Consider the following 18,853-nt stretch of genomic DNA (forward strand, 5'->3'; position numbering starts at 1 on the left):
TAAGAAGAGATATTAATGCTCTTAGGCATGAATTAATGAAATACCATTGAGAATTTATCCTGCATGAATAAAAGGATTTGGAAGTTGTCGTTCTAAAAACCACATGAAGGATTTTACTGAAAAAAAACCCCAAACGCTCCATTGAAATAGAAAGGATCCTAATGAACCTTTACTCCAGATTTTTGTCAGAGCTGGATGATTTAGCTCGACCCGTTCATTGAGTTCCTACTAATTTCCAAAGTGTTTATAGGAGAGGCACAGATCTCTTGCTCCCAGGGCTGTGGTGGTGCTGATTTTTGTCCTTAACTCAGTGTAAAGCTGGATTCAACCTGTGGTGCAGTTGTGGAGCAGAGACCCAGCATGCCAGTGACATTCATAAATTTGGAGTCCTTATAGTGCAGCCATACAAGACCTTTGCTTACTGAAATGGTAGCAATGCTCTTCATAAATGTGGAGGGTGACTGTCACCATTTATTAAAAAAAAAAAATAAAATCTAAGGTATGCTTTACTGTGACCTCCCTTATGTGTCTTTGCAGAGCTACAGCTGAGGTGGAGCTGAAGAATTGCTGCTGGGTCTCATCACTTTTCATGCTCCCGTGGTCACCTAGAATTAGTGAGTTAAAACCCCAGATGTTGTATATATATATAATTATCTACCTGTAGCTTCTCTTGATTTAAAAAATAATTTTATTCAGAGATAAAACTTTACACTAGCATACGTTGTCATATAATCAAGTCTAAAAGACAAGTTTTGTTAGTTTTGAGGCAAAGTGGGATAACAGTACACAAGGACTGTTTACTTTTTTGTTGTTCTCTTAATGTCTGAGTAGCTAAAAAAAATATTTCCTTTAAAATTAGGACATAAAATATGACACATATTTTATCGATAACTTACGTCAATTTGAAACACCTTTTATTGCCTACATAAGTGAATATATGTAAACTTTATTAGTAATTTCACTTCAAATTTAAAAGAAGCAAAAGTGTATTGTAGAATTCACAGATAAAGGTTAATTTTAACTATAAAGGTATTACCAGTGTTGCATTTCTTCATGTTATGGTTCACTTATGTAGAATTGAGATGTATTTGATATTAAACAATGCATAGCACCATTATACAACAGTTCACTAAATGCACATCCCATTTAATCTTTTGTAGGAATTAATATAACTGGACTGAAGTTACAAGGAAGAATTGAACTGAGCCAGTAGGGTTAACACTGATACTAACAGGAGATTACTAGCCATAAGAAAATTACAGCTCTTCTGAAAGACAGTGCCTAAAATAGCAGCATATCCTTGGCACCATCATAGGAACTGGTTAACTGATGACCCTGAAGAAACACTTGTTTCCATTAATTCTGCTGTCATTGTTTTGCTATTCTCGAACTCTTCCTCTGAATTCTTCTGTCCTTCTGATCCCAAGACAAGATGGCAGGAACGTGAGAAGAGAACATAAAGAAATTACAATAAGCTGTCGGCTATATAATTATACTGTAACCTACTACACTGAGAAGTTACACCAACAGAAGTTTGGCAAGGTATCGGCTGCTAGCTGCTAGCTAAACACAGGACACTCACTAGCATAACATTAAAAAAACCAGGCTCACTAAAAAGCAACATCTACATTACAAAGAAGCTAACAAAAGAATTCCCTTTATGATACTTAGGTTCAGCTGGTTCATCTTAGGTTCATCAGCTACATTTTCTTGTTTTATGAATACTTGTTACATTTGCAATTGAATATATATTTAAGATCACACTGCTACAAACCTTTTTCCAGCATGTAGTTTTGCCACCTTTAGTTAGACACAAAGGAGTACTCGCTCGAACTAGGGTTGAAGATTCTGCTGAAAGTTGGTGACGTTATTAGGTCATGTGTACTGTAATTACTTGAGCACCACAATTCTTAAATCCCTAAGACATGATTTCCTAGGTAGAAGGCAGTAAGTATGCTTTTAAGTTGCCAGACAGACCAAGGGAATCATTTTTGCTCCAAAGAGTCTGCTGTATATCCTGAATCAGAACTAATTCTTATTTCATAGAGACTTCAGATTTTTAAAGCATCTCTACTAAACATAAGTAAACAGTTTCTGATTAAATTTTAAAATGTTCCAGTGACTCTACTGCAAACATACGAACACTCAAGTGTTAAGGAACACACTGGCAAGCGTTACCAGTAGGGTTGATGGTGAAGATGCCTTTTACTTCAAGAACAATTGCTACAGTGTCACAGTCCTGATTACAGATATATTGAGATTACATGAACCCCATGGTTCCATCTCAACCTAGATTTTATTTTTTTTTAATAGAGTTTAAATTGTCTCAACAGCAGGAAGTCTTGCCCAAAATATTCTTCTGAAATCCAAACTTTTTCAAAATGCATTGATTTATTTTTCAAATTGACTTTATTTATTCCAATGCATTGCAAGGTAGCAGAACTGATACAGCTTTCAGATGGATTTTTGCTGTTATCATACATATAGTCACAGTGACCACACGTGAAGCTGTGCCCTCTGTGATGATGGAGCATTAGTTTTACATTTATTTGGAAGAATACAATTTTGGAAGTGGTGACAAATGAAGTCCTTGGTGTTATCTTTGAGAGGTCCTGGCTGAGAGGGACAAAAGAGGCTTTGGAATCAAGACAACAAAGACTTCAGACTTCCAATTTTGCCATCAATTTGCAGGTAACATCTTGGGCATCAGCTGCCTCCTGCAGTTCTCTAGTCTGATAAAAACAGGGACAGTCATGCTTATTTATCTAACTCAAAACAGTGCCGTGATGGATTCATTATTTAGATAGCACTCTGAGTGCTATCCAAATGCTGCTTATTCATGTTTTCCCCACTGCAACAATATATCTTCATCACTAATAATTAACTGCTAATTACTGTTGCCGAGAACATGATAGTGGTGTTTACCACCTTATTTTTAATTTCAGTACAGATGCCTACTTAAAAGTTATGTAAATATATGAAATTACAGTACATTTTCCTAATGACCCTGCTATGTCTGAGTTTGATCCTACTCAATTGTGACTAGAGCAATGAATAGTGAAGATGACCTCTCTTCTGTAGAGCTATACAGACAGTTTCTATTGTAATTCTCAACACTTAAATCATGAAATGTAAAGAAGCCATTCTAAGCAGGATACAGCTGGGTCGAAGGACTGCTGATGCCAATTATGCTTCGTACATAATAATGCACATTTTACCTATTTGGAAAAAAATTCACATTTATTTACTGTCAAACAGGTGTTAAACTTTACACTGGATATTAGTGATGGGCTCATTATTAACAGGTTTACACAAAAGGATGAAAAAAAGCAGAATTTTGTTGAAACAATTTACATTTCATTAGATTTTTATCATAAAATAAATTAATTACTAAATATAGGCAGAAGGAATATGGAAGAGTAATAGTTACGTTTTATTTATTTTTTTAAAGGACAGGCACCTTTCATTCACGAGCAAGCTTGTGAGAAGTGTCCGGTGTCCCCTTTACCCCTTACCACCCAACCCTGATTAAAGAATGAACAGGGAATTGAGTTACAATCTTTGTTAGCTATACCAAATTTGTGCAAGGCCTGGCATAATTGGCTTCTAAAACAATTTTCTTCCCAAAGTAGTTTTTTTGGCAATAAAAATTCAAAACATAAGAATAAAAACTAACTTGTCAAAGCAGAACACTGTTTACAGTGAAAAAGAAGTGAAAATGGGTAGAACCTCCATTTTAAACATACTACTGTACTATGAACAGAGTGTAAGAAAAACAGCTTATAACGTATGTGCAACCAAGAGCTTGTCACAATATTTTCTTCGAACTCTTTAAAATTATTTTTTAATGACAATTATATTTCAGTTGGACACAAATGTATTTATTTTACCCTAGCAATAGAACAAAATATAATTTCTTTAGCCATTTTTGTCATGAGAACGGTTCATTGTACAGTTGAGGAAATATATGAAATAAGGCCTGTGGCTTGATTGCTAGTGGTTAGACATGTATTCAATCTTTGCCCTAATGGAAAAGATTTGCAGTGAACTGCAAACTGACGCAGAATATCTCTCCTGCTTTTGCAAGTCTTGTCAGGAATAGTAAGGTACAGTAAATTTGTCCCACAGGATTTTAGAGCCTACGCCTTGTATATAATACAATGTAGGCCTAGAAAAAAAAAATGGTGCAGCCATATTTACAAATTTAGTTCACAAACTGCTGCAGTAAAATGGCTGGAAAGTGTTTATTTCTCTTTTTTTTTCCCACAATTTTGTTAAATTCAGCAGCAGAAGATATCTTAAAATACCTTGTTGGTATTTCTTTTCTTTGTAACAAATAATTCATTTTAGTATACTCTGTGTATATACAAAGTTTTTGTTTTATAAAAATTCACAGAACTGCGAGGTCCAGTCATCCCCGTTACTGGAGAACCACAGGGTCAACAGAATTGTCTCTTCAAGCAGATATGAGGAAGCCTGCATGGGGCCAATTAAGTCTTTTTAATACTTGTACATGGCCTTTAATATTTCTTTGCTACACTATTAAAGGCTTGTCACTAGTTGCATTTGTCCTTCTCTAACATCTCCTTCTGGAATACATCCTTCCTTGTTAATGGGAATTATATAGCCATCGCTATTACCCCTGCTGATTTGATAGTACATCTGAAGCTGATGGCCAGCTCCTAGGTTTGGCATGCTCTTGTAGTAAATGTCCTCATTTTCACTCCTCCTGGAGGGAGAGAGATCTTCTTCAACTTCAGGGCTGCTCTCTGGATATGGAGAGTCTCTGAGATTGGGCATGCTCGTGTAAAGAGAGTCTCTGTTGGGGGACTGGAGGTGGTCGTCAGCCTCGGCTGTCAGCTGTGAGACGTAGCTGTCGGTTCCCTCGGTCTTCACTTTCTTCTGGGGCTGGTACAGAAGGGAGTGAGTCCGCTGAGGAATGAGTGGGGCCTCAAGCTCTTTGTGGTGGAGCTCCAGCCCGGGGGTGTCGCTGTGCATCAAAGATGAGGCATCTGCCACGATGGCGTCATCTTCGCTACTGCTCCCGCCGATCACAGCTTTGGCTGGTAGCGTGCGCTCCAGGTTGTGGTTCTTGCTGCTGCCCCGCAGGTTGTTGTGCACTAATTCTGAAATGATCATTTTCTCAAAAGCAGTATCATTCAGGCTTAGTCCACAGTCTACAACTTGCACACTGTCGTTATAGTCTCCATTGCGCAACGAGTAGCTGTTGTTGAAATTACCATTTAGCGGTAGAGTATCCATGGCACTTGTATCCCTGGCATTGTTCAGTGAATGTCCTGAAATGGAAAAGGACAGCTCTGGTTATTGCCCAATGTACTTTTTATCACTTAATTATTTTTTTTTTAAACAAAATTCTTTAATGTAGTTCAGGACAAAGTTGTACTTGGAAGCAAGACTTGAGAAAAGTTAGGTTATTGAACATTCCCAAATGTAGACAGTTGCACACCTTATAGGAAAGATGCATTTTAAAAACAGTAACGTGTATTTCCTGTGGGGAATAGTGGCATTTTAATTTCTTAATTTAGTGTCAATTCTGTGAGTCTTCCACAAGGAACTGTTCACTCCATGCCCTTGCATATATAATGCAAAGCAATTCATTTGGCAACATCTATGTTTTGAAGTACACCACCATGATTTAGAAAAAGAAAATTAACAGAATTTGTCCTAAACGACACTAAATTAAAAAGGAATTAGATCACAGACATAACTGAAGGTAAATGTACAACATAAACCCACATAATTGGCAAGCAACTACTTTAACAACATTTCTAACATTTTTTCCTTTTTTTTTTTTTGAGATGAAGTAAAGAAAAGAATGGAAAAAATGGATAAATACAAAGAATTTATGTTAAACAAAGACAGCCATCTTTCACACTACAGGGACCAGGGCCCACAAGCACCATCCAACAACACGACAGACAGCAGGTGGAATGACTCACTTTGGACAACTCACATCATGTCTGTCTGCTCAGGCTATCTGGCCTAAGAGTAGCTGATATATAAAAGAAAGTAAAATGATTTATTGTAACATGATGAAGAATTACTGAGCTTCTCAGCAACTTAGTCAGAGCAAGGGTTCAGCAAATTAGATTACTAAGCAATACCAGCTTTTCTTTTCCCACTTAATGTAATTTTTTTGCATTAATATTCTGTCTGCCAACAACGGCCCCAGGCTTCTAAAGGTCAAAGTTTGCCTGCAGTCTGCATCAGTCACAGTGACAGCGCTGAATGAACCAGAATAGTTAATTAAGAGTTAGGCCCACAGTTACCATGGGCATGGAAGTCAAATGCAGAAATGTTAGGAATTTCTGTAAGTATGGGTCACAGAAATTAAACCAAAGAATAAATATTAGTGGAAATATTGTGGAATGGGAAGAGGAAATCAGCCATGGCTGATACCTCATAGCTGCTTGAGGAATGACAGATTGGGTAAGTCTGCTGGAAACATGAAAAGAAGTTTAAGGGGGGAAAAATGAAGTCTTATGATGATTAAGGTCTTTATGCTTTTGGGTTTGGCTTTTTTTTTTTCTTTTTTGGTAACACGATAAAGAAAAGGTTTTCCTATAGACACAAACACATGTAAACTATGATAGCACAGTGCTTTCCAAGCAAAGGAAAAAGAAAAACAAACAAACAAACAAACAAACTTTGAAAGAAATTAAACAGTCTGAACCATGGAAAGTCAGATGGTTAGAGCATTCCTAAAAAATCACTTTATCTACAGATATGTCTGGAAGTAAAGAAAGAATGGGGTGACTTTACTGAAATGAGACTGACCACTGTGAGGCTGCTGCATTATATGCAAGGCTTGGAGGAGTATAAGAAAAAAGTTGTTTTGGAAAAGATTTTCCCATTTTGTTTTTTTTTTTCATCATTAAAGCTGCAGCTTATCCTAGAAAATTCAATCTTCTCTGGAAATATTGTTTTCAATTAAAAAGTAATTGCATTTTCTCATGAAAAGACTTTGGTCTTCAACTTTAAAAAATAAGAATAATAATTTCCAAATAAATTCTGAGTAATTTGCAAATCATCTTGTATTTGTGTTATTGTTAACTTCTCTCCATGTGTACTGATTTAAACAGTGATGAGGGTTGTTTGAAAGGTCTCTTTAAAGCTTTGATTAAACAACTTCATAGTTTTGCAATTTCATGTATGTTCCAAGACTTTTCTTGCAATGGAATTAGCTGTGCAGAACATATGGCATTTATAAAAGTAGACAACACATGGACCACATGCTGGCATTCATTTCCCTCATGAAAGTGATTTAATTCTATAATTTTAATTCTCTTTTCTTCTGCTAAACAGATACCAAAATATATCTGATAATCCAAAATGAGTTTTCTATGATATACTGCAGAGTTAAGCATGCTAGAATATATTCAAATTGGTTTGATGAGGCAAATTTTGTTGCCCATGATCAGGTAATTCATTTGAAATCTTTCCATAGCCTGTAGCAAGATTACTGTGGGAATATAAAAATATAAGAAAATTGTTAAGCATTTCGCTTGACACTGTTTTGGTTTTAAACAGCAAATTATTTCAGCATTGCACAATTTCTGTTACCAACAGGGTTTGCTACAGACCTCATGTTCTTTCCCAAAAAGCAGTATGCAAGTACTTTTTGAATGTGGAAACATTTCATTTGCAAATTGTGAACCACTTGCCCGCTGAGTCTACTTCATGACCGCTAGTTATGTTTTAATTGTGCCCATTAAAAATCATGCTGAAAAAATTTACATTTGATAGGCAAAGTTAAGTTTTACTCCCATACTTGTCTCTCTGTAGGTTGCTAGAGGAAAGCATAAGGAAAGTAAGAAAACAAGAGAATGAAAATAGAAACTACAGTTCAGTTAAAAAGGAAACTTGAAATAAAAACTGGAAACTAGGTGTTATGAGCTCTTTATCAAAGATTTATCGTTCCAGTTATACTAAAGTGATTTTATGACTCATCAAACAGTAACTGCTAGGTATTTACTGATGAATTGCACTGTAGTTAAAAAAAGCAACTAGATAATGCAACAACAAAATGTTAGGTAAGTGATGACACCCTTTATTCCTACAGAACTAAACTGTGCTAACTGTTAATCTCAAGATTTTCCTATAGGAAAATAATCTACCATAAAGCTGCACTATACTATAGTTTAGATCTGTTTGATGCTGGATACAATTTTCTACACTGGGGTATCCAAAGGTGTCAAGATGCCTTGCGCTGCTTTAGTATCTAATCCATTCCATAAGCAGGTTTTTCTCAGCAAGCTTTAGAGTCAACCTTATATTGCATAGACATGATACCTCTAAGTGATATATATCTTGAAGATGGGTTCTCGGACCATGTGGTGTCAGTCCTGTAATAGTATATTAAGATTTATGCCACCTGTGTTGAAAACATGGATAATTATTGGTAAATACTGTTATGGCAAAGGCATTACTATAATATAGTGCAGTTTTACACGCTGACATTGGCAATACTGTATTTCTCAAACTGACAGAAATTCAGCATGTATGGCTAGGGTATTGCATCTTGAGTTTCTATCTAGGGAAAAAAGGGATTTGGAGCGAGCCAAGAAAAGCAGTTTTATTCAGGAAGCACACCTGGTGAGTTAAACACAGGAGCTGAAGGGGCATTACATACAACTGTTTCAGCGAGCAATGTGTTATAGGGGTTGTTAGTGCCGTGTGGTCGAAGAAGAGGGTTTGTTAGTAGGTAATTGCCAGTCATTCCTAAAGCAAAAGAAACAGAAAAAAATGTCAGTTCTTTAATTTTAGGCTGACAGTTTCAATAAAGAGTATTTTTTTATTCATCATGAATCATGTAGGACTTGTCAAATGTAATTCAGCTGGAAATTTCTGAATGTATTTGAGCTATGTATTTGAAATGGGAGTAGGAAAATACTGTTAGATTCCAGTAATTCACAGGTGCTGTCCAAATCCCCAAAGTAAACATCTGGTGAGAGTGACATTTACTAATGTATACAAAATCACTGTTACAGAAGAATAGCAATTAAATGTGTAGAGATCAAGGTACTACATAAAGCTATTATAACTTTAAACATGATCGTATGGAACGCTTCTGTCCAGAATTGAGAGAACTGAATTTCTCAGATTGAAAGGTATTGAAAAATCTCTTATGACAGGATCAGAGCTGTTATTCACTTTATTAAAAACACACGGATAGTGGAAGGGAATTGCTGTTTTCAAACAGAGAGTGGATGACAAACTGCAAGAAGTGTATCTTAGTATATGCAAAAGTATGCATGCTGAGGGGAAAGCAAAATATTTGCTCTAAGAAATCAGAGCATTCACATTTTCTCCTGGGACATTCATGCTGCAAATATATCTGCCAGGTTTTAAAAAATAATTCCTCGAATGACAGATTTTCTTTAAACAATGAGTTTACACACAATGTAAGACAAAGCAAAATACTACATTAACAGACTTTTAAAACCCATTTTCATGTTAATGCAACACAATTTAAACAACTCTTGGAATAACTAGGGAAAAAAAAGCGTTTTTTGAGAAATTATTAAAAATTAAATTAATCTCTGATTTCTAGCTACAAGAAGAAAAATTAGTTGGAGTAATAAAAAAAAAAAACAAAACCCTACACAAAATGCTGCTATTTAAAACTTACTTTAAACATTTCTTTAAGGTAAAATTCCATTTCCTTTTCTCTTGCATTGCACAGCAGTATATCAGGATCAGAGTATTACAAACCCAAGGACAACTAAAGAGCCAGCTATATTTTTATAGCATGGATATTTTTATTTGGCAAGGAAAAGATAGCATATTTTCCAAATATTAATGCTTTTATACTACCATAGATACTTGGTAGCAGAAATGAGCAGAAAATTCTAAGATTCAGAGAACTATCACCTGATTATGCTAATCTTGTTTGAAAGTTTGTAGGAGTGAACAACTAAAAAGGTTTTATCATAGCTTTTTTAGTTGTAATGTACTTATTACTAGAAATACTAGCTGAAATATCTTTTGCTTGGGGATTTTTTTCTGTTTATTCTTGGTTAGAATTACCTGTATTTACCTGTAATTTACAGTTAAGAGAATTCTTTTTCAATCCAATTTTTTTTTCCACCTTTAAAAGCTTGATTTTTATTTTAAAGGAAAAATGCCATTAATTACTAAACTACCCTTATATGTATGCATCATTGACATAGTTACAATATTACAATTCAATAAAAATAATAGCAATTTTTCTAAGCATGACAGAACATAGCTAGTAACTTAAGACTGGAGCTCCAAAACACAGAGAAGCTTCCAAGGCCTCAGTTCAAACCTGAATTAACTGAGGGTGCAGAATGCTTAGAGCAAACGTCAGGAGTCAGAGACATCAAATTAGGGTGAAATCTCACACTCTTATGTATGGTGTATTTATGAGATTTTAATAAGACAGTGGAAGGGAATGCACTTCTTTCTTAGGCATGAAAAATAAGCATTTTCTACTCAGGATAAGTTACTTAATTTTGATTTTGCCAGAAGAACATACAAGATTCAGTTGAGGGGAGCGGTGAGACACACAGGTCTTATCCACTTTCTATATGCCAAACAGCAAAAATAGAATAATGCTTTCTGACAGATCTTCTTTTGCAAAATATCACATTTTTTACTTCCAAAATGAATGTGAATTAAGTACATGTCCCTACTACCAAATCTCAAAAAAACTCGAGGGAGGAAAATTTGCTACTTGTGGTTGATGAAGGTTTTACAGCAAGTCTGACAGTGGTGAATTTTCTGTTTGACACTTTCTGAGTTGAACAGGAACTGGTCGCAATGAGATCTGGGCTACATGTTCTCCTAGGGATGTGGGTGGAAGAACAGGCTTTGAACTTGGCTTGCACAGAGCAGTCTTCCCTCCACTGCTAGCTCAAACTGCTTTAAAAAAACACAAGGGGAAGGGAAGAAAGGACAGGACATTCTGTCTTGGTTAACACCCTTGTCTTCTAACTGGACATGAGAATGAGGATACAGATTTCAAAGTCTATTTGAGTTGAGAAATTTGGAGTTTTGGCTTCTCTGTGCCCGAAAATCTGGATTCTATCCCATGTGACAGATATGATGCTCTTTGAAATAGAAAAGATAAATGCTTTACAGACATCTTTTGCATAGAAATGATATCAATTAGATTTCACTGGGAAAATTTCTGCACCTAAAAAGCAGTCAAATATGCATTAAAATGTTACTGCACTCATATTTCTGTTTCAGATTTAACCTATAAAGGTTAGGAAATATTGAAAATTATGGTCTTGCTTTTAGGTTAAACTATTGATGAAACTTTAAATTAAATACATTCCCACGAATGGAAATGCAACTTCTATAGCAGGGGGCCAGCTGAGGGAACATGGTTTTAAAACATGCTGGTGGGTGACTTAAAAACTCTGCTTTTAGAAAATATTTGTTCCAGAATTTTTTTCCAAAACATTCTTTTCAATTCTTCTGTGTTAAATTATATAAAATCTGTATAAAATTTAAGGCTTCTAAAACCGAAATGTTCCCAGTGACTGACCTTGATTAAGTGTTGAAGTGCTGTTGATGTCACCTGAGATAAAAGATGATTCAGACTGTTTTCTCACAGTGTCATTCCACATCCTCCTTATACGACTCTATCAACATAAAACAGAGAGACAGAAGCATAGTAGGTTACCAAAATATTTTTTCCTACTTATGGGCTATTACATAGAATATTTGTGTTTATTTCGGCCTAAAGTAAGCCATTCTTCTAGCATGTAGTAAAACTCCCTCTTTTCTTATTAAAACTAATATATTAAATTTCATTTAGATGAAACATGATGGTATAAGCCTTCCTATAAACCAGACCGTAATTACATGAAAAATAAGGTGTTTGCATTAGACCAAAGTAAAAGGAAATGTTTAGAAAGAAATCCATTCTACTGTGCAGAAGTATGTATTTGCCATCTAAATGCTAATAATGAGAAGACAATTAGTGCTTCTGATTGGAACACATCTCAGCAGGCTTTTTATAAATAAGGTTAATTAAAAGTTGCTATCAAAATCTTTGTTACCTGAGTACCAGAGGAATAGCGAGCACTAGTTCTTGTTGTTGATGCCTTCACCGAACTGTGGGGACTCTCAGTTGGTAGTCCACCACAGCAGTAGGAATGTCGGAAGCATTTGCCATATTCCTTACGTACCTATGGGGGGAAAAAAAGAATTACTTAGCACAAAAAATAGTGTTAAGTATCTCTGCTGGCAAAAACCCATGAACCTTGCATTGAAACTCCCCACACACTTTTCAAGCAAATAGGTAATTCTTGTCTGTTGAATTGTTGGCCTTTAGCAAAATCAGGTATTTTTCCCTACTTAGCTACAGCATTATCAGCTATCCAGGACTTCTGAACAAATTATTTCCAAAGTACACATGCACTTAAGTTAGACATGCCTGAATAATCATTACCGAGTTATTTATGGGATTATTTTTATTTTGTCTCCATATTATAGATCAATATAGTTAAGTTTACATTAATTGAATGCTGGCTGAAAATAGTCCTTTTTATGGGAGCTTTTGGTGCAGAAACCATAGGAAGCCAATCTTCCCATCCTAGCATGCAAGAAGGGCTGAGGTAACTAGCCTTTGCACTGCTCGGTACTCCCCATTATGTTATTCCTTCCAAGAAAGTGTGCAAAAATTGCAATGACTATAAAGGCATTTTCATATAAAGTTACTCTGTGTAACTCAAACAACTGCTAGTTCATATGGTCACACCTGCTCTGGGATGGTACAAAGCTCACAAACGCCACTGCCCCACTGCAGGCGGAGCACCAGCTATGCTGGTGGAGGCACCATCAAGTGCTCTAGAGTCAAATTTTGAACCGTAAAGGCTGGGAAATGAAACATCTTTCACTTTTAGGACCAAAAAATAAAATCCTCATTACTGTCTTTGCTGAATGTAGAAATTTGAATATACCTATGTATACGAGATTTTTGTCTGACAGAGCAACAAAACTAATTAATGATTCTAGATTCGGCCTGCATTTATTCACCTTCTGTCTCCAGTGGCCTACTGGAAATTTTAGTTCTCTAATGTACATGTGTAAACATTTGTCATGAAAGTAATCAGATTAATTTACAGAGCAGTTCATTCTCTCATATTCAACGACTGCTACACTGACTATTTTCAGGTAACAGAAGAGTGCACACACATCTTGGCACCGTCAGTGAAAGCACACAGTGGATAAAATTTGTAAAGATGTGCAAGTCTAAATTCATAAATCTTCCACAAGATACTTGGGAATCTAAGCATCTCTTCTACATCAATGAGACTCTTAAGTTTCCAGGATAAGTGGGATTTCAGCTAATATGGAAATTCTGCTTCACAGCATATAGGACAGAAAGAAAGTTATGTGTCTGTAATAAGGGGGAGAGAGGAAAACACAAAAAGTTAATAGTGTGGATTTACGTATGCCATGTGCTGTTTTCAATATTACAAGAATTTTACTCATGGAATACATACTGTGATGTTTACATAAACCACAAGGTTGAAAAAAATTTGCATAGTTAGTGCCTTAACTTCAAGCTAGGGACAATAACTAATATTTCTATAAAAGTATATGGTACATATTTTAAGTGAACTCCTATCCGTATCAGCACAAAAGACACATTAAAAAATGAAAACAGAAATTCACTGACATAGCAATATAATTTTTAACTCTGTAGTCTGAAAAACGTAAGTCTACATATATATCATCACTAGATGGTATAACACCTAAGAAAATACATTCCAGAACACTAATGGATATTAAATGCTCCAAACCACTACACAGTAGAGACAATAGCAATCAAAACTGTATTTTTACCCAAATACCACCCTCCAGGGCTGGTTTTGCCTAATGCCTATATTGCAGTGAATGTACATTATCTGTCAGTACTGTGCATTCCACTGTCATTATTTCTAAATTATAGCTTGTTGAGAACTGATGGAACAGCACTATCATCTTGTCAGAACTGGAAACATAATAGTTTTCACTTTCACAATTCTATTCCTCTGTTCAATTTAGTGACCAACTAGTAATAACAGAATAAAAAGACTACATTAGCTATGCAGAGGATAGGATGATATCCAGTCAGAGGCACTGAAACTTAAAAATCTTAAATGGCAGCTTTAACATTCTTTCAGGTATAAATCTTATTGCTCTAGGTTATGCTTTTTCACACTTGACTGGTATTTTAATATTGCTTTTTGCTGACTCCACTTAATATAAAAACAATGCACAGCTGTAAAAAGAAATAAAAAAGGAATCTGTTTTTGATTTTCAAGTCCAATACAAGTGGTAGAAAGGGCAACATTGTATGAAATCCTAATGTAGAAATTATTTGCATTTTGAGAATGTTTGCATTTTCTTCCCTCTCTTCTTAGGCTCAATCTCCTCTCTAAGTGTGCTTTTCTTCTCTCAAAATAAGAGGACTGCCATGTTCATCTGGATAAAATTCTTTCTGTCTACCAGATCATTTCCTGAAGCATGGCTGAATGCCATTGTCTACAACAAATTTAGAGAGTCTGATACTGTTAGAGCTGGTACAGTTGAAAACATGCAAGAAAACAATTTTTGTACTTACACAGCAATGCTTTATCCAATGGTATCAAACCATTTAATAAATATCAGTTAATTATGCCTCTGGTGAGCTAATTATAATGGGAGTTAATAATTGCTAGGTCTCCAGCCTAAAACTGGTAAAAATATTTAGAATCTAAATATTGCAAATTGAGTATTTCCAAATGCAGGATGTATTACACTTTACGTGAAGTTTTCTGAGTGGGATTTTTTGACGTTTACCCTTCCTCTCAACTTTCATTACTTTAATTTGCCACACCTTCTAAAACAGGCTATGAGGTTTCTTCTTTTGTTTTTCACTAAAGCAATTTCAAGGCATCCTTGGAAGCAGTCTCCACCCTCCGTCTGGGGAAGAGAAGGGGTGCAGGGAACCCAGTGAGAATCCCATTCAGCTGCACTCTTCACTTCCTTTTCTCCTGTTCGCCCTCTCCCCTGCAAGCTTTCTCTCTGCAGGTCGGCTCCTTCCGGACCCCTCTGGTCCCATCAAGTAAAGGGGAGCAGAACTAATTTAGCACATCCCACTCATGAGGGAAGGCTCTGGCCAGGGGATTGCAGTTTTTCCATTCAAGAGCACAAAACTGTTGCATTGTTGGGGGAGGCACACACTTGTAAAAAAGTAGTCACATTGTCATTTTTGGAAAACTCTCCTCATTGTAGTTGTTCAGCGTTAGTAACAACTTTTTTCCGAGGTGTGTCGAAATTAATAATAAAAATAATTTTTAGATCTCACTTAATTTTGTAATGAATGAGCACTCATAGTACAATCCTTGCCTATCACATGTACCTAGCTTTAATGGGATCTCAGGAGAGGTCCTCTGCCTTGATCTGAGAAAAACAGTGTTCTCAGGCTGAGATGGGCTGATATTGTAAATGATCCTTTGTTTGCAGTGTTGCAGCGGAGACAGAATTTGTTTCACATGCACACAAAGGACTTTTGGCTGTAAGTCCAGACTAACACGTAGCACATTACCAATGATAAACAGTACATTTTCCACAGTAACTTTCTTCCCAAAGCCTCAAAACTTTTCAAGCCCAGGTTGTAAATGCTGCACCCATTTTAAACCCACTTAGGCCACAGAGCAGTTATATGACTCCCATAAGCACACAGAGCAAGAATTGCTTTTGAATACTAGTCCCGTCCTCAAAGTACTTCAAAATACTCCAGTTCTTGACATTGCTATTCTTCAATCTATTTAAAAAAAAAAAAAAAAAAAGTGGTATTTTAAAGAAGTTAGGGAACATCTGTGTTTTCAGGAACTTACTTTCTTTTGAAGGGCACAATGAAAGATGAAAATAAACATTCCTTGGAAAGCATTAAATACTGTGAAGAGATATGTCATCACAACAGTCCCCTCATTGATGAACAGCAGGCCAAATGACCATGTTAGGCCAAGGAGACACAGGAGAGCAAATGCACCCAGGACCCAGGATCTGTAAAAGAAAAATAAATTTAGTAACATTACTTATGAGAACGCATGTCGCCAAATCCAATATTAACATTTCAGTTCCTGCAGTTGACTTTTACTAGGTTCATATTCAAATGTAAAAATTCCTTGGGTTTAACCTTTTATCTATTAAAGAAAGAACAATTCCATTTGGTACTCTTAGTCTCCAGTGAAAACAGCAAGAGTAGATATGACCTTTTTCTTTCTCAAGAACTGCATAGGATGTCAAAACTATTTTGAAATGCAGAAGTATAGCACAAGCCCCAGCTACTCCATTGCTTTATCTGCTTTTACAAAAGAGATTGATAAATCTGGCTTAGCCACTAATCACACCATAGATTTTAAGCAGTGGTGCTGCCATATGACACCAAATAATGTAACACAAATGCACAAAGGTTAAACAGCAGATTAAAAGCCTAAAGCCCAAATCTTTAATGCTCCAATAAACTCAGCTAAACTGAAGCTAGATGATCTAACTTCCGCACAAAGAAACCCTGCTGAAATGTGACAAAAATATGGATATTGCACTACAGAATAGTCTAAAAAAAGATTCCATCATGAATAGGTTAAGGAAAAGGAATTGTAGAGAACGGCACAGAATGAAAGGGAAAGGGAATTTAGTCAGTGAATTCCACATCTAACTAATGATCTTACTTGATAAATGGCTTATTATCTTCATAGCTAGAAAGCATTATAAGCAGAAAAGAGAAACAAAATTATTAGACAGAAGTGAAACAGAAATTAATAAGAGCATTTTTAATTGTCTATAAAAATTAGTCAAAATTAGAAAATTCAAAATGCAGAGGCAAGCAATTTAAAATTATAAAGGCATATAATAGTTAAAAATTCTTTAGTAAATCAGGTATCTCAAAACTAGTTAATTAAAATTAAGGGAAATCCACAATACTGACCGAGTTTGTAAAGTTAAAAATCATGCTAGAAATTTGTTAATGTAGGGTTCTATCTTACCCAGGTAAGTCCGTATTATAGTAGCCATCACAAACACGGTAATTACTGGTGTGGATGAGAAGACAGAAAGAGGAAAAGGAAGAAAAGAGAGAGATGCTAAAGATTAGCTCTCTCTCTCATCATGCAACATGCAATGAAGCTGATACTGACCTATCTAGAACATCCAGTTCACAATGTTAGCCTTACTGAAAATCTCCCTTTGCCATTTTCAACATTCAATGCAAATCTGCAAGACCCTTTCACATCCAACCCTCAGTGTTACAAAGTTGCACCATCCCTTCAGTGTTGGTAACAAAAACCTTCAGTACAACATAAAGCTATACACAATACAGTGAAAGACTACCTAAAGAAGCAAGAGCTGCCAAAGCCTTGTTAATTATATAGCACTTACATTACTCTGCAAAAGGCATACTGAAGTACAGCACCATGCTAAAGTAAACATTTGTTAAATTAGCAAGAAAACAGCAGATAATCTTCAAGTTAACAATAATAATAGAGTCAATTCTCTTGGGAGAACAGGATTATGAGTAGAAACTGCTCAGAATCCCTAAATCAAAAAGTCATTTAACAAAACAAACTTAATATAATCATATCAGCCATGCAAACAGGAACATCATTTTTGAACTGCATTTTAAATGCAAATGAAATTACTACAGTTCTGTGGCATTTCCGTGAAACAGTTTCTTGGCACTAGTTCCAGGCTGAAATTATCTAATTTTGACCGGCGTGTGTGACATTACAGCAACAATGTGACGAAAGCAGGATTGGCTCTGTTTGCTTCTAATTGACATCTGCAGTTGCTGGGAGACAATGGCATGTGCTCCTAATGGAGAGTAGCTTTCAATCAGTTCAGCAATCAGAAAATAATCATAGTTCTCATACTTGAACACAAAGCACTTACTTAATGTTTTCCAACCTGCTAGAATCTGGTTTCAAAGTGTTTGAGTGCTTCACCATTTTGCACAATGTGATCACCAGGAAGATAAGATTCAGCTGTCAAAACAGATAAGAATGAAATTAAACTACTTCAAGTAATAGGGTGAATAATAATGATGTTACAGACTAAACAAAAATCCCGTCGTTTATTTTCAAATATGTAGTGAAACTGCATAACTGTATCAGTCTGTAAAAGGTGACTGCAAATAAGGATGAGGGGAAAAAATGTTAGAAGTCCTCATTTCACTTAATCTTCCAAATTTACCTCATCATGATGAACCACCGCATTTAGCTCATGTCCAATACTTGTCATTGCCAACCTCGCTCTGTCTCCCAGCATGTTGTGCTTGGCCCCTGTTCACTTTTGCCTGTCACCTCTGGCCCTGTTTGCCATCTCACCGACTTTCTCTGAGGACTACGGTTACGGCTTTACTGTACTACACTAGTCATCTTTTTATCACCCCATCCTGCTTCTGCAATGTTTTTTGCCTTTGCTGGTTTCTTCCTTTCCTTTTTTTATTCCCTTTTGTTCTCACAAATCCCACTGGGGTCTTGAAAACAGCTTAAATGTAACTGAAGAAAAAGAAAGAGAAAAAGAAAAAGAAGCACAAAGATGTAGCAAATGCATCAAACTTAACAGTGCCATAGACATGTGCTGGTGGTGCACCCTCCTACTGCCCTCTTTCCCTTTGTAGTCTGGATTCTGTCAAAGCGAGACTGCATGCCACTTGAAGGGAAGGACTATGCTGCCTTATTCTTGTTGTGTCAGTCATATAGGTAACACCAGGGAAGACACTGAAGGTAATTTTTTTTTTTTTTTTAGTTTTCCTATTGTGAAACAGAATCACAGATATCAAAGACACTAGGTGCCTTTCTCCTATCGATTTCAAAGCCAAATA

The 18,853-nt window shown here is 35.9% G+C and overlaps 1 protein-coding gene across 7 annotated transcripts in view; it reads right to left on the reverse strand.

The window, feature by feature from the left end:
- Positions 1 to 897: 897 nt before the first annotated feature.
- The window catches only part of ADGRL2 (adhesion G protein-coupled receptor L2), a 163,053-nt gene continuing 145,097 nt past the window's right edge, over positions 898 to 18,853 (reverse strand). For 2 of the 7 annotated variants that reach the window (XM_086752976.1, XM_086752974.1), the window contains 6 exons: positions 17,920 to 18,011; positions 15,867 to 16,035; positions 12,057 to 12,185; positions 11,540 to 11,636; positions 8,314 to 8,395; positions 5,213 to 5,297 (listed from right to left, as the gene is read on the reverse strand). In XM_086752976.1, coding sequence (XP_086609102.1) covers positions 8,361 to 8,395; positions 11,540 to 11,636; positions 12,057 to 12,185; positions 15,867 to 16,035; positions 17,920 to 18,011 — 522 coding nt within the window. In that variant the 3' untranslated portion in view covers positions 5,213 to 5,297; positions 8,314 to 8,360. Of the gene's footprint in view, positions 5,298 to 8,313; positions 8,396 to 8,613; positions 8,743 to 11,539; positions 11,637 to 12,056; positions 12,186 to 15,866; positions 16,036 to 17,919; positions 18,012 to 18,853 lie in introns of all 7 variants that reach the window. The other 5 variants (XM_086752972.1, XM_086752970.1, XM_086752969.1 and 2 more) reach the window with 4 other exon arrangements.

The sequence above is a fragment of the Chlamydotis macqueenii genome, chromosome 8 (assembly GCF_036417535.1).
Source record: "Chlamydotis macqueenii isolate bChlMac1 chromosome 8, bChlMac1.mat, whole genome shotgun sequence".
In the NCBI taxonomy this organism is placed as follows: Eukaryota; Metazoa; Chordata; class Aves; order Otidiformes; family Otididae; genus Chlamydotis; species Chlamydotis macqueenii.